Source organism: Erpetoichthys calabaricus, chromosome 4, assembly GCF_900747795.2.
Source record: "Erpetoichthys calabaricus chromosome 4, fErpCal1.3, whole genome shotgun sequence".
Taxonomy (NCBI): Eukaryota; Metazoa; Chordata; class Cladistia; order Polypteriformes; family Polypteridae; genus Erpetoichthys; species Erpetoichthys calabaricus.
The window spans coordinates 244,953,297-244,967,549 of NC_041397.2; the positions used below are offsets into that span (position 1 = coordinate 244,953,297).

Here is a 14,253-nt window from a genome sequence, read left to right on the forward strand (position 1 = left end):
ATTGTAACATTACTTTTTTCCTACCTGATACGGCATTCAGTAACTTAATGGATGGATCTTCTAAATTTTCAATTTTCTGCTTTACAAATTTTTCAAAAGTTGAATAACTGATAAATCCTGGAAGCTCTTTTCCTCTGTTTTTCTTCATGACATCTTCTATATTCCAATGATCATTTCTGACTAGAAAGAAGAAGTACACGTGTAATTTAAGGTGTAATTCAGCATAAGTACAGTACATTTGGTTACACATGAAAACTTGACAATGACAAACTATGGCAGGTAAAGGCAGTAACTTGTAGGTATGGCAGAATTTGAAAGTTTATTTAATGTAATCCACAAAAACTGTAATAATGTTAACATTTAAGTAATGAGCCTTTCAGTTAGACATTAATGAATTGATACAGAATTGTACTGGTAATATGTAACAACAAAAGAGATTATATTTTTCTTGTTCAGTTTTAATAATGCAAACAGAAATACAAAAAAAAACTTTATAATAATATAACAAATTCTTCAAAAAATTAAGTCTAGCTATTACTTGCCATGGAGTTTATTTACCATGAAATGAAAGGTGAAGCAGGTGCAATCAAAAAGAATTGAAGGCTCATTTGCCAAAGGAATGTGAGAGCAAAATAATTGTCAAAAGGTTAAAACATTAGACCAAAAATTGATTACCAAAAAACAAGTAAGAAGCCGTAAACCAAAAATAATATAATATTCGTCCCTTACATAAACAAAAAAGGATTGTTTTTTTTGGATTTTATTTAAAAGTTTGAATGCTAAGTACTGCACACCAGCATCTTAAAACAGGTGGAATATGATAATATAATATGTTCTGTGGCTTTCACGTCACATGATTGATAGTGGGTACCTCAACAATTCAAAACATGGCTCTTGTCCTAAAGCACATACTGTACTCCAAATGTGCCCATCTAGTTTCTCAGGAAAACATTTATGAAACAAATATGACTGGTGAGGTGTATCAACTTCAGTGGCAGGAATACAAGAGACTAGAATGTACAGTTTCTAACCTTGATACATGAAAAGTAGAATGTATCTTGAAGAGATCAGGGAAAGCCAATTTAAACGCAACTGGACCAACTCATTAAATGACAGTATAAGGACTAATGTATCTGGGTGTGAATCTCTCAGGCAGGTTTCTCATATAGTGAGTCATACCATTTGGAATCAGATTTATTCTTTCTCTTTCTATCAGCCCTGTTTAGCAGAAGTTCTAGTAATCAAAGAGACTGCTGCTCTTTGGTCTTGAGATTTTTCAGTAGTTAAATCAGTTAAACTGGACACTTTCAGTTTGGTTGAGGCTTTTAAAAATAAAGTTAGGTTATGACTATATAAACATTGAAAGGCTGACATCCCTGCAGCCATGGTTTTCACAGCATTTCTGGATAGTCCAGCCAGAGGCAGTAAATCTTTTGCCTTGGACTGATTAGCAACAACCATGCATTTAAGATATTTTCAGGGTCCTGATATGCCCTTTCTGCCTGTCCATTCCTTTCAAGGTTAAACTAAATTCCCACTTTCAAACAATAATGATTCTAAAATAAGGAAAAACATTGACGACCCCCTTTTAGGTAATTTTAGGGAACTCATATCACATCACAATGTACTTTTAAAATATAGTAGTAAAATACTTGGCCATGGATGATTTCCTTATTATAATAAAATAATCTTTTTCTGAAAAGTGCTCACCAACAAGTAAAGCTGTAGTAAGCCATTTTATCTTTATGGAAGGGTCCATAGTAATGGCTACAGAAATTTCTTCCAAAAGCCTAGTTGGCAGACTATATGTCTATGTAAAGTTTGCACATTTTTCCCTGGTTTGTACTGGCTTTTCTATGAGTTCTCCAATTTTCCACCCACAAATCCAAAGACATCCATGCTGTCTTAATTAGGAATTTGAAAATGACCCCATATATGAATGGGCCTTATGACAATCTTATGATGATAGTGGTAGGTTCCAGCTCCCCATGATCCTAAACTGAATTAAACATATTTGAAGAAATACAGTATGTAGTTCTATAATGATTGATTGACTAATAACATGTGAAACTGTTGTTGACTGTGTTGCAAACCAAACAGTACACATTTGCCATCGTTTATTATGCCATGGTCCTGTCATGCAATGGCTTTACTGTTAATCTAACTGTTTCATGACAGACTTTTGGTTTTGATTGATATACAGTGGAAACGTATAAATAATTTAAAATTACTTATTCTGAAGTTCAATATTTTGCAATGAGCTTTACCTGAAGTTTTTTTTTCTTGTTTTATATAAAAATGAAACATATTTAAACAAGTTATGTTTTTTTATTTACTTATTCTTTTTTTGCTCACATTGTGTAGAAGATCTGTCCAACTCTGTTTTCCAGCCTCCAAACTTCTCTCGCACCTGATTGAAAACTTTGCTTTCTTCGCCTTCAACCTTTTCTTCCCCTTTCATTATACTGGAAATGTCATCATAATAGTTTTGTAGTTTCTGGGAAACAAAAGAAGATACTATTTTAGATAAATAAACCTCTAATTGTGTGATCAGGACAATGTATGTCATTTTTATAATAAAATAGGTAATTCATGGACCAAATACACTTTTGATATCTTTACTTTAACCTACACCATTTTCTTGGTTAATGACTCCCAGGCCCATTAAGCCTCCAAGACCCCTAAAGACTCATTCAGCATGAACCTGGATGTCTCCTACAGCAATGCCAGAGTGACTGTCACAATAAAAGAACACAAAATGGTGGCATCCACGGTTTAACAGAATAGTGTCAAAGCAAAGTGATAAATATTTTGTACTTTTTAAAAATACCTTAAAATGAAGTACTAGTGTCATTATTTAATTCATCAATGTCCAAAACCACTAAACAGATGAATATATTGTAAGGAAGGGATAACAAAATGACACAAAAATTAAATAAAATACCAAATCATAACACACATATTGGCATACTGTATATTCAATTTGGTTATTCTTGAACCAATTGTGTCTATCTGTCTTGTAATGTATTGAATGTAAAACCACCTACAAAAGCTCCAGCGAGTAAACTCTGTGACAGACAGCTGTGTTTATACTTCACATTTCCCAAGTAAAATGATACGAGACATTAAATAAAAAAAAAAACAGCACTTAAAAAAGAAAAAAAATAATAGCACAACATTCTGAAACCCACTTAATCCAATTCACTGAGCTCTGGATACACAGCAGAAGCTAAATCTGGACAGGGAGCCAATCCATTACCAAAAGAAAAAAGAAAAGGTGAATTAAATAGGTAATAAAGAAGTCAGCAGGAAGGAAATACAAAATCCCTGGAGATAAACCTACGAAAATCACAGTGACAACTTTTGAAGTCCACAAAAAAATTGTCTATGCCAGATTTCATATTCTGTCTCCTGTAGCTTTGAGACAGCAGTGTGAATTAATACATTATTGTGTGAAACTTCACTATTTGATTTACCTCAAATATTTTATTATTGTGCTGAAAACACAATTTATGTTATTTTTTAATATAAATATCAGCATGTGTGGTGTTTGAAAAATTCAGTCCATGTACCTTCACAATTTGATATATTTTTGATAATTATATAGAAGCATAAAACCTTGCATGTGCTTTTACGGCCCTAGCAGTAAATTCCCTGGGGAACTGGCAGAAAGTCAAGTAAACTCTTCTATTCTTACAGCTGAGATATTTCACAAGTGATAATTTGAGTCCCACTGCATAAAAATTAATTCACATAAGAATCATAATTCTTAACACTACATTAAGACTAAGCTGCTGCAGGCTTTCACACACAGTTCTTGCAAAAACAGTGTATAGTTTGTGTACATATGATGTGTTCTCATGTTAACATAACTATAAACTCTGCCTGTGCTCAAATTCATCCTGGATTACAGATATGTCTTTCTTAGGGGCTGTGCCTTAGTGATGTGGTTATATGTTTATTATTACGTATGTTCTGGAGATGAACGTTGGGATGTATACAGCATGTATTTTTTGCACGAATAATCATGAATACATTTCTCATTTGGTTAAACACACACATATACAGTGGAACCTCGGTTCACGACCATAATTCGTTCCAAAACTCTGGTCGTAAACCGATTTAGTCGTGAACCGAAGCAATTTCCCCCATAGGATTGTATGTAAATACCATTAATCCATTCCAGACCATACAAACTGTATGTAAATATATATATTTTTAAGTTTTTAAGCACAAATATAGTTAATTAAACCATAAAATGCACAGTGTAATAGTAAACTAAATGTAAAAACATTGAATAACACTGAGAAAACCTTGAACAACAGAGAAAACTAACACTGCAATAGTTTGCGCTATAGCACTACCAACCGCTGGCTAAAAACACTTTTTTTTAATGAGTTTTAAGCACAGGAAAAAAAAATGAACATTTGAAAAAATCCATAATTTAATAAACCACCAAGAAAAGTAACATTGCAACAATGCAGGCTACGAACCGATCGCTGTAAATAGAAGTGAAAACAAAATCAAGCCCAGTGCATTCTTTAGCTGCCTTCCTACTTTATGCGTCCAGCTCTCTCTCTCAAGCTGCCTGTGTGTGTGCATCTGTCTCTCTCACGCGCTGCCTGTGTGTGTGTGTGCCGCTCTCTCTCTCTCTCTCTCTCTTGCTTGCTGCACAGGAAGTGCACAGGGAGAGACTGAACATGTACAAACCGAAAGGGAAACTGGCTTGTTCGTATACCGAGTGTGTGGTCGTGAACCGAGGCAAAAGTTTGGCAAACTTTTTGGTTGTAAACCAATTTGTACGTGTACTGAGACGTTCGTGAACCGAGGTTCCGTTGTACCTAATACTACAAAGTATTGTAATGGCCACCAAAACAACTGAATTGAGGCACACAATAAATATGATTAAGACCCAAAACTGAGGGGCTTTATGTCAGCAATCAAACAGCTCTGAGATTAGTACACCCTCAGATCTCTTCCTGTTATTGAGGACCACAGGAAACGTCTCCAAAATGGCAATCCAGTCCAGAAAATAATACAGGGGTAACTCTTTACATTCCTCTATAAGGACCTGCACCCTAAATAAAATTGTTATCCAACACTCTCCATTTCTTGTCAATGAGCTGGTCTCTTCTTCTCTCTCCTATGCACCACTAACTCTCTGAACTAGTAATGGGTCATTTGTGAATTAATCAGCTCTCTTAAATGAACATTCAGAGCTGGCTTGTGTGTGTCAAGAGTAAATGATGAGAGGAACAGGAAAGTTATAATTCACATACAGTTTTGTGAAAATGATTTTGCAGGACATCTTGTAATTGTGAAACAGAAACATCTCACTAAAAACTGCTCTTTGGAGGTTTTAGAGGGTTTTGGAGTGAAAAACAAGGAATATTGCTCCCTAAAGCCTCATTTACACTTGTGTGTTTCCTTGTGTTTTTTTCTGTCCCTGTGTAATGCTTGTAATCTGTTGCATACCAGTAAAACCTATTTTCTAAATCTGCCTAATCATGAGAAGAGTCGTGGGGACCAGTAAAATCCATTCTGTCTATCACACGTCACATCACACAGTTTCATTTTTTAAAGTGTGACATGCTGCATATTTTCTACACATAGACACATTAATACCCACCATCGTTCACATTACTGTGTTTTCTCCACTGGAAAATTTCACTACACATGAAGACACCAACCCCCGGAAACCTCAGTGTAAACATAAATACTGTGTATATTAGATTAGATTATATTAGATAAACTTTATTATTTCAGTTGGAAAATTCAGATGCATACAGCAAAAGAAACCTAAAAAAGCAAGGATACAAACTCACAGGACAAATAATACAGTCAATTAATTTCTATTGATGAATAAAAAATAAATAAATGTATACTTTGCACTGAACTTAACTGAGTACATCAGGAGGAAATGTTGAATTGCTTTATAGCAGTGGGCAGAAAAGACCCCCAGAGGCACTTCTTAGCACACCGTGATAGAATGACCCTTTGGCTAAACGCGTTCCAAAATAGTACCTCTTGGAGGTTATGGAGGAGATTTTTTTCTGATGGCATCCAATTTTGCCACCATCCACTTTTCCACAACAGCTTCTAGTGTGTCCAGGTTCAGCCTTGTGATGGAGCAGATTGAGAATCGATTTTGAATTGAATTGAGACAAGAACTGCAATTGAATTGCCAGATTCCCACTCCTAGTCTCTAGTACATCTACAAGTTCTTGGGCCACCCCTGATGCCACAGCTTATTCTCAGGGCTTGACTAGAATATAATGATGAGATTTAACATCTCTGTTTGTTTAAAAGAATACTGAGTTTAGAGAGTTTAAAGGAGAATTAATTAAAGTGAATAACTCAAAGGTGAGAGGAAGAGAGGTGAGGGTTGAAAGAATAGTAGAAGGCAGAAGCTTAGTCATACAGTGTAATTCCAGTAATTCTGACACTTGAGTTGTTAAATGTATAAAAACAAATTAATAAATAAATATCACTATTAACAGCATTAGCTGTAATTTTCCATGTTCACATTTATTTAGCTAGACTTGAATATTCTAGTGAAAATATTACATTTGTACCTGTTTAGTACAGTCTGAATAAAATTAAAGATGTTAGAGGAAAAATATTTTATACTATATAGAAATCAATATAGATTTACTTCTCCAAAATACAACATGTAGAAACCAATAAAAGTCATTTTCAGTTTTGGTACCAAAAGTAACTAATTTTAAACCTATTTTCTTCTCATGGTTTTCAACAAATAAGCATATTCCTATTTTCATTTTAAAAATCTGCATGGTCCTGGTTTTGGTTTTGGCAGAAATATTGAAATATGGAAACATTTTTACAGAGACAAAAATAAGTCTGCCTCTATACATTATACTTCCTATATGAATTCCTGGGGACTGGAGGTTTGGTAGGGTTTTGCTCCCTGGCCAGTCTTAGCTTTAGCTGGAGGCTAAAGAATTTGAGTGATTTAAATGTCACTTAGATCTTCAGATAATTAAAAGATAATTAAAAGGTCCCCTTAGTAAATAACATAGAATGAGTATATTTATCCTTCATTTATCTAACAAATTAAATATGTAAAACTAAAGAATTAATTTAGAAAATATAACAGTTCCCTTCAACAGTACTAAGTGCCTGCATTTTTGTTCAGGGCTTTATATTATCAAATGTAGGAGATGTTTTTTTCAAAATGTATAAACTTTAAATAGTGATAATCTGACAATGCAGAACATATGAACAAGTTTATTATAGAAAAATCACTCTTTGAACCAATTTAATAACATATATATAAAATACTTTTTAAAAACCACACTTATATTAAGTTAAAAAGTGTACTAAAAATTAAAAAATAAGTCTCTCATACATCACTCGTAAAATAAAAGTGTGGGCACTTTTGCTAAGATTTTATTGATTGATGAAAAGCGCCCATGCTTTTATTTTACGAGTGATATATGAGAGACTTATTTTTTACTTTCTAGTATACTTTTTAGTATAGTATACTTTTTAACTTAATATAAGCATGGTTTTTAAAAAGTTTTATATATATATATTATTTTCAACTTTTTAGTCTTGGGTTTGTTTTAGTATAATTTTGTAATAAATATTTTAACACTTCCTTTAATATTGCTATCTGTTACTAGCACCATCTATTGGTGAAATCTTTAACTATTCTTCATATGAAAATTTAATTTCTTAATTAACATGGATTAATTGATCAATTAGTGAAACTGATTATTGATTCATGTATTGCCATCGGAAGTGAGTAAGTGTGCAAAATTTCAAGTCATTTGGACAATAGGAATTGGGTTAAATACTGATTACAAGATTTGTGCCAGACAACAAACAGGTGAAGTTAAAAGAAGCATGGTGATAAAAATCACATCATTCCAAAAATGCCCACTTACTTCAACTAGGAAGGAAATCTTCTCTTTATCTGCCACTGGAACTGGCTTCCCGTACTTTTTCAGTTCTGTAGCTGTCTTATCAAGTTTATCTTCAATTTTTCTTTGAAGGTTAGGAAGTGATTCCTTGAAAAAATATTTCCATTAAAATGCAACTCAATACAAATATAGAATGTCCTTCAAGTAATTATTATGGTTAAAACTGGACAGAGGTATGTTAACTATTCTGTTACTTGTCTGATTTTTATGCTGATATTGCTGTATCCTTTGTTTATGTGTTGCGACTTTACCTGAATGGGGCAGAGCTGCATGGGAGGTGGCAGGGGGTGCTCAATTTTTGAATTTTTTTCTCTTGATTGTCTCCCAAGTGAATAATTGTAGCACTCATTGCTGTGTTACTGTGGACTGTCTAACAGATTTTTTATTCAACTAATGTAATTTAAAAGTTGATGGAAAAAGATTTATGATGAAGATTAAAATATGCAATCCTACCCTTCAGTCCATTTTATGACGCTATCCTTTACAAGACACTAAATATCTGAAGCCTATGCCATATATTTGAAGACAGGAACTTCACCTGGAAAAGGAACTGCCCCTTAATACATCCATTAGTTAATTTCCAAAATTAATTTTCTTTATTACAAGGTCATGGGAAGGCAGTATCTGTACAAGAATGTCAATTTTAGGAAATGCTTTCTCACATATACAGGCATTCATAATAAGGCAATTTCATGCCAACAAACACCAGCAACCACAACCAAGCTCATGGTCTGTTTTTAGGTTTTTTAATGAATGCTGTGGCCACAGTGTGCACCCTTGGTAGTCCTAGAAAAGGTGAAACTAAACGAAAAAGTGATTTTATCATAAAACTAAAGCACACAAGGGGTAAATACAAAATACCTTGAAGAATGGTAAGGCAAAGAACATGCTGCCCAACAGGCCTTGCTGCATGAGGTGTTTCCACATTTAATTTGTGAGGTGCCCACCAGTGAGCTCTCTAGAAAACCACCTTCCACACCCTTTTCATCACTTTTGGCCTCTATTCTACCATCCAGGCAACTTCTAACTAATATATTGTTTCCCAGTTCCATGTTCTGAGGTAGTATGACTGGTTGATCAGAAGGGTCTTTTAAACCCATTTCTTGTATCATTTCTGGATTGATCTCCTGGCTGATTTTGGGTGTGAGAAACGCCTTATGGAACTCTTGGAGCCATCCTCCTATAACTCCACATTACACTCTTAATTATTATTTAAAGGGGCAGACGTGTCTAATATAATACATACAGTAGCAGGGGGTCATATGTGACCTCCTTGCTGTCTTCTACTATGTCACTCAGATGAAATCCTCAGATGATTCTGGACTTATGGAGTGTACTGGTAAAGGGAATGAGACAGAATATAGAAGTCAAGTGAAGACGTTTGTTTCTTGGTGCAAGTAGGATTGTCTGCAGATTAACATCAACATAACCAAGTAACTGGTTATTGACTTTTGCCGCACCAAAGAGCCTCTATGTCCAGTCATATTTCAGGGAGTGGATGCAGAATTGTCCACTATTGCAAGTAATTGGGAGCACACATTAATGAATGGTTGGCCTGGTCTCAAAACACAGAGAAACTATATACGAAAGGGCAAGGGCACAATCTTTTTCGTTAGGTGTGCTGTGGTGTGTTGGTCTGGTAGCATCACTTCAAGAGAGGCCCACCAAATCAACAAGCTTATTAAAATGGAAAGCTCAGTTATAGGGTGCATTCTGGACCCCATGGAGGTCGTAGCAAAGGAGAGAATTAAAATAAAACTGTGCCATTATGAAAAATGCTGCATATTCTCTTTCTGATACACTAACACACAGGACTTTCAGCCAACAAATTATTCAACTGAAGTGTTTCAAGATACGCTACTGGGTCTCTTTTATACCAACAGCAATACATCTGCATAATGCCTCACTGTGACTGCAAAGTCAGAACTTTCTTTTCAATTTTCTTCTTTATAGTCATTTCATTGTGTGTTCAGACCAAGGTGTGTGTATTTTTTAATTTATTTATTTACTTACTTACCTACCTATATATGTATTTATTTATTTAAAGAGCTTCTGTAGTGAGAAGTCAAGCAAAGATTATATCTTGCCTGTAGAAGGGGCCTGAGTTGCCTCGAAAGCTTGCATATTGTTATCTTTTCAGTTAACCAATAAAACGTGTCATTTTGCTTGACTTCTCACTCCATTCATAATGGCTAAAATGGTACAACACCCTAGTACTAAAGAGCTTCTGTAAAAAGCCAAATTTCCCTCTGTGGACACATAAAGTTCTGTCTGTCTATCTATCTACCAGGAGTTCCTGCTGAGTGATATCTTTCCCAATCCATCCATTATTTTTTGTTAACAGAATATCTACTTCTAGGTCTTCTTTGGTTATTAAAGAACTTAGCACATCCTGAGTAACATTGCCTCTGTTCCAATGGTTTTGCCACCATTGTGGCCACTGCCTTTATGTTCTGTTGTATTTCTTTTAAATAACCAGGGACGACACTGCAGGGTGGCCTAACCCCTAAAAACCCATAAGACCCTCTGGAAAGATTACTGCAATTCCAGGAAGCTTGTCCCATCCAAATTGTAAGGGAATCAGTCTTCTGGCTGCTTCACTATCATACACTTAAGAGAAAAGGTTACAAGATAAACCAAAATATTCTTATGGTAGGTGTAACAATCATACAGAAGCTGATTAGAATTTTCATCTGTGTGATAGGCATGTATGTGTTTTGAATATCACAAAACAGCAGTAAAAAGAGAAACTGGTCTGACATGCTTGACACATAATGCAACTGTCAATGTCAATTAACACATTATAAACAAAATGCACATAATAACCATTATTAAACTGTGTTTCACTGATTTTGTCATTTTTTTAAACAAGCTGCAGAAAAATACTTCTACAATTATTTTTAATTTTATCAGTAGGTGTCTGCAGGTATATTAAAAAATACTGACATCCACTGTAATGAAATTTTATTTTTTCTCTTATATACGATTATAATAAATATTATCATCTTTTTAGGTCCTTGGACATTATCTCCAACATTTATTTCTCACAAAAATGAAAGTTAGGGAGTATGCGGACTTAAAACATAAATGGGCTAATGTTAAACAAATGTACAATCAAATAAAAAGCTAAAACAACTAATTACTAGTGTATCAAATGGCAAATATAAATATATGAATATGAAGGTGTACTTACACAAATGTGTCCCACCAACTCATTTGTTAATTTGTCAGCCAGAAATGTAATTGTTGCTTTCTTATCATCAAGAAAAGGTCTAAGACCAATAAAGCAAAACAAGTGTAGGTGATGATTAAATGGATAAATTCAATAATTAACAAAATTTTGGTACTCAGACATAATTAAACTAAAAATATTTATAAACAGTTTTACACAGTGAGAGGTAATATTTGCTTAAAATGTATATTGTCTGTTACACTTTTTGCTCTGTTAATTGTCTTTATTAAAATAAATTTATCACAGTAATTTATGGCTGTAACTGGTAATTTTCTTATAAGACAATAACTATATGGCTGATTAAATGCAGACCAGGCAATAAAATGCAATATCAATCTAATGTGCATACATAAAAAAATACAAAAAAATAATTAAGTGGGATGATGTCTATAAACAAAACACTAAACATGAATTCAAAAATTATAAAGCATAAAACATAAAAATATAAATATAAAACATTAAACTACTGACTATTTCATGTTTGGGTGTTCATGGCATGAAAAAATTAACATCTTTATTATAATGAAAGTTAAAATACCTAAAATATGGGTGCTCCTCAAAAAAGACTCTCTCGTTTTCGATTGCATCTGCCAGAGAAAGATTTTCATTAATATCTTTTTGTCCACGGCACTTCACAATCATGTATCCCTTCTTCAGCTCAATGACAAGATTGCGAACCACAGCCACTGTTTTTTCTTCATTTCCCTTATCAATCATATCTGGTTTTGTCAAGATGCCTTTTAAAAACAAAATATTAGTATTAATATTTATAAATCTGTATGCAGTAACAATTATTTACATTGTGAAAATATGTATTTTCATTTTTGAAAAAAACATGTTTATTATTTAAGGGTTGAATCGTGTTTTGTTTTTTTTGCGTGTTTATTTTTATTTTTAAATTTTCTAACTAAGTTGTTGTGCATATCTTGTTTTTATTTGTTTCATCGAGTAGTATACTGTTATAATGTTCTTCTTTTGGAATATAAAATACAAATTATTGAAAAAAAGGAGTCCCCTTGATCTTACACTACTATCTGCTACCCCTGGATTTACCAGCCTCTCTGGATTTGACTGCTTTGGTTAGCCTTACTTTCCTGTGGCTCTTCCACCAGACGTGGCCAACTGGATGGTGGGGATGTTGCCTTTAGTCCTTTTAAGTCTTTTGCTGTGGCCATTTCTCAACTTTAATTCTATTATTGTTGTCAAAAAGAAAGCTAGATTATTAAGTAATGCTTAGTTCAAACGGAAGCCCAGTATTAATACTGTACTTAAAATAGAAACATGTCTGTTACCTCATATGTTTTGTATGCATTTAGCAAGTCTCAATTGAAAGGTTAGTTTAGTGGCCTATCTTTCATTATTTTTTTTAAATCTTAAAATCAAGAGGTGTTCCTGTATGAAATATTTGTTGATGTTTTGAAAGTTTAGCTTTTAGGGTGACAGCTGCTAACCTGGGGAACTCCAATGAATTCCCATAGCATGTGCGCACAGCATTAGTCCAACCTACTATTCCAGCATAGTTAACCTGGAAAGTTGTGATCCTCCAATGAACAACTGCTCATTTCCCCTACCTGAAATACTACACCTTGACTGACCAAGTACTTAGTATTATGGTCATCACGCTTCAGAATTTCCCTCCTGTTCACATATGCTGTTGTCCTACTGCTGGCGCTGTTTAAATTGACTTGAAGACTTACAAGACCATACAATACTTGTTTAGGCAGGACTTTTCAGATGCTTGCACTATTTTTAAGTGGATAACATTTTTTATTTTACCATTTCATTTTTAATGAACACTAGAGTTTGGTGTTAAGGACAGTGGTTTTGTATACATATTAATATTTATTATTTCCGAAACAGTCTTTAGATTTTCTTATCATAAGCATGGTGGTAAGGAAAGTCTAAATATTTTTTCCTTATCAGTCTTGCAGGTTGTAACCTGGGTGTTGGCTTTGGCCTCTGCACTGAAATTTACCTGCAGTGTCTGCAAGAGGTGCCACTTGTGTTTTTACCTGTTAAAAAGTGTGAAGAATTACAGGATTCAAAAAAAAGCCTGAAAAAAATAAACTAATAATTTAATGTACAAGTTATTTTAGTCTACTAAAAGGCTTGTCCAGATATTCACATTTATGTCTATGTATTTGTAGTAACCTAATGATAAGTGTTAATGTCATGGTGTATGATATAAATATGATAGTATGGTATGTGTTACATAAAACATTTCATTCAGTATAGTTCTTAATAATACATTTTAGAATCTGTGCTTGTAAATAACAGAAAATAATGAAGTGCTACACATGTCTGTGCATTTAATTTAAATTCACTGTCCCAAAAAATGACATTGAAACAAGAAAAAGTAAAATATTAAAACACTAATCTTTTTTTATTATATGGTGAATGAAACAAAGCAAATTGTTGAATGTTGTATCCAAGTAATTGTGAATTAATTATTTTAGTAAGAAAGCAAAAGGGCAGAAGACTGTAAGAGGATGTAAATAAAATTGGTCTCTTAGGTTCTGAGGGAGAACAGTCCTTGGAAAAAATGATGCTGAGTGTTTATCTAATAAAGATAAAGGTGAGATGTTCAGTAATCTGCAAACATTACAGAGAACCAAATACAATTATTCTAATGCAGTGGTTTGGTAATTTATAATGAATAATTTAAACTATGTTAAGTTATTTCATATTTCCCATAAACAAAGAAAAATTTGATTTTTTTAATATAGAGTGTTTGCCTGCTCCTGCTATAATTAAATGAATTAGGAATGTAAAGACGCCTTTAATGTTTGCTGTGAAAAGTAACAAACAATAATTTTTGACTTTTCAATCCATAATTACTTAACTGTAAACTGAATTGTTGATTGTGAAAGTGGGTTGGGAGCATGGCAGCCCTCTTTTAACTGCCATTTGCAATGCTGAAAAATGGCTGAAAAATTCTCAATGTTACATGCTGCCGTTACCGTAGGGCTTAGTGTGTTGGGCTTCACATTGAAGGCAATTTCTTGTTGAGTTCTTGTTTTAAAGATTGTAGACTGAAAGGAATGTAGATATGAGCAAGGTGAAAGTAACATCTCC

At 33.6% G+C, this 14,253-nt stretch overlaps 1 protein-coding gene across 1 annotated transcript in view; it reads right to left on the reverse strand.

The window, feature by feature from the left end:
• LOC114650730 (interferon-induced GTP-binding protein Mx-like) overlaps nucleotides 1–14,253 on the reverse strand; it is a 50,723-nt gene that overhangs the window by 23,394 nt on the left and 13,076 nt on the right. The window contains exons 7-11 of the mRNA XM_028800543.2: nucleotides 11,717–11,915; nucleotides 11,140–11,218; nucleotides 7,911–8,033; nucleotides 2,356–2,497; nucleotides 25–180 (exon numbers count right to left, since the gene is read on the reverse strand). Of these exons, the coding sequence (XP_028656376.2) occupies nucleotides 25–180; nucleotides 2,356–2,497; nucleotides 7,911–8,033; nucleotides 11,140–11,218; nucleotides 11,717–11,915 (699 nt within the window). The remainder of the gene's footprint in view (nucleotides 1–24; nucleotides 181–2,355; nucleotides 2,498–7,910; nucleotides 8,034–11,139; nucleotides 11,219–11,716; nucleotides 11,916–14,253) is intronic.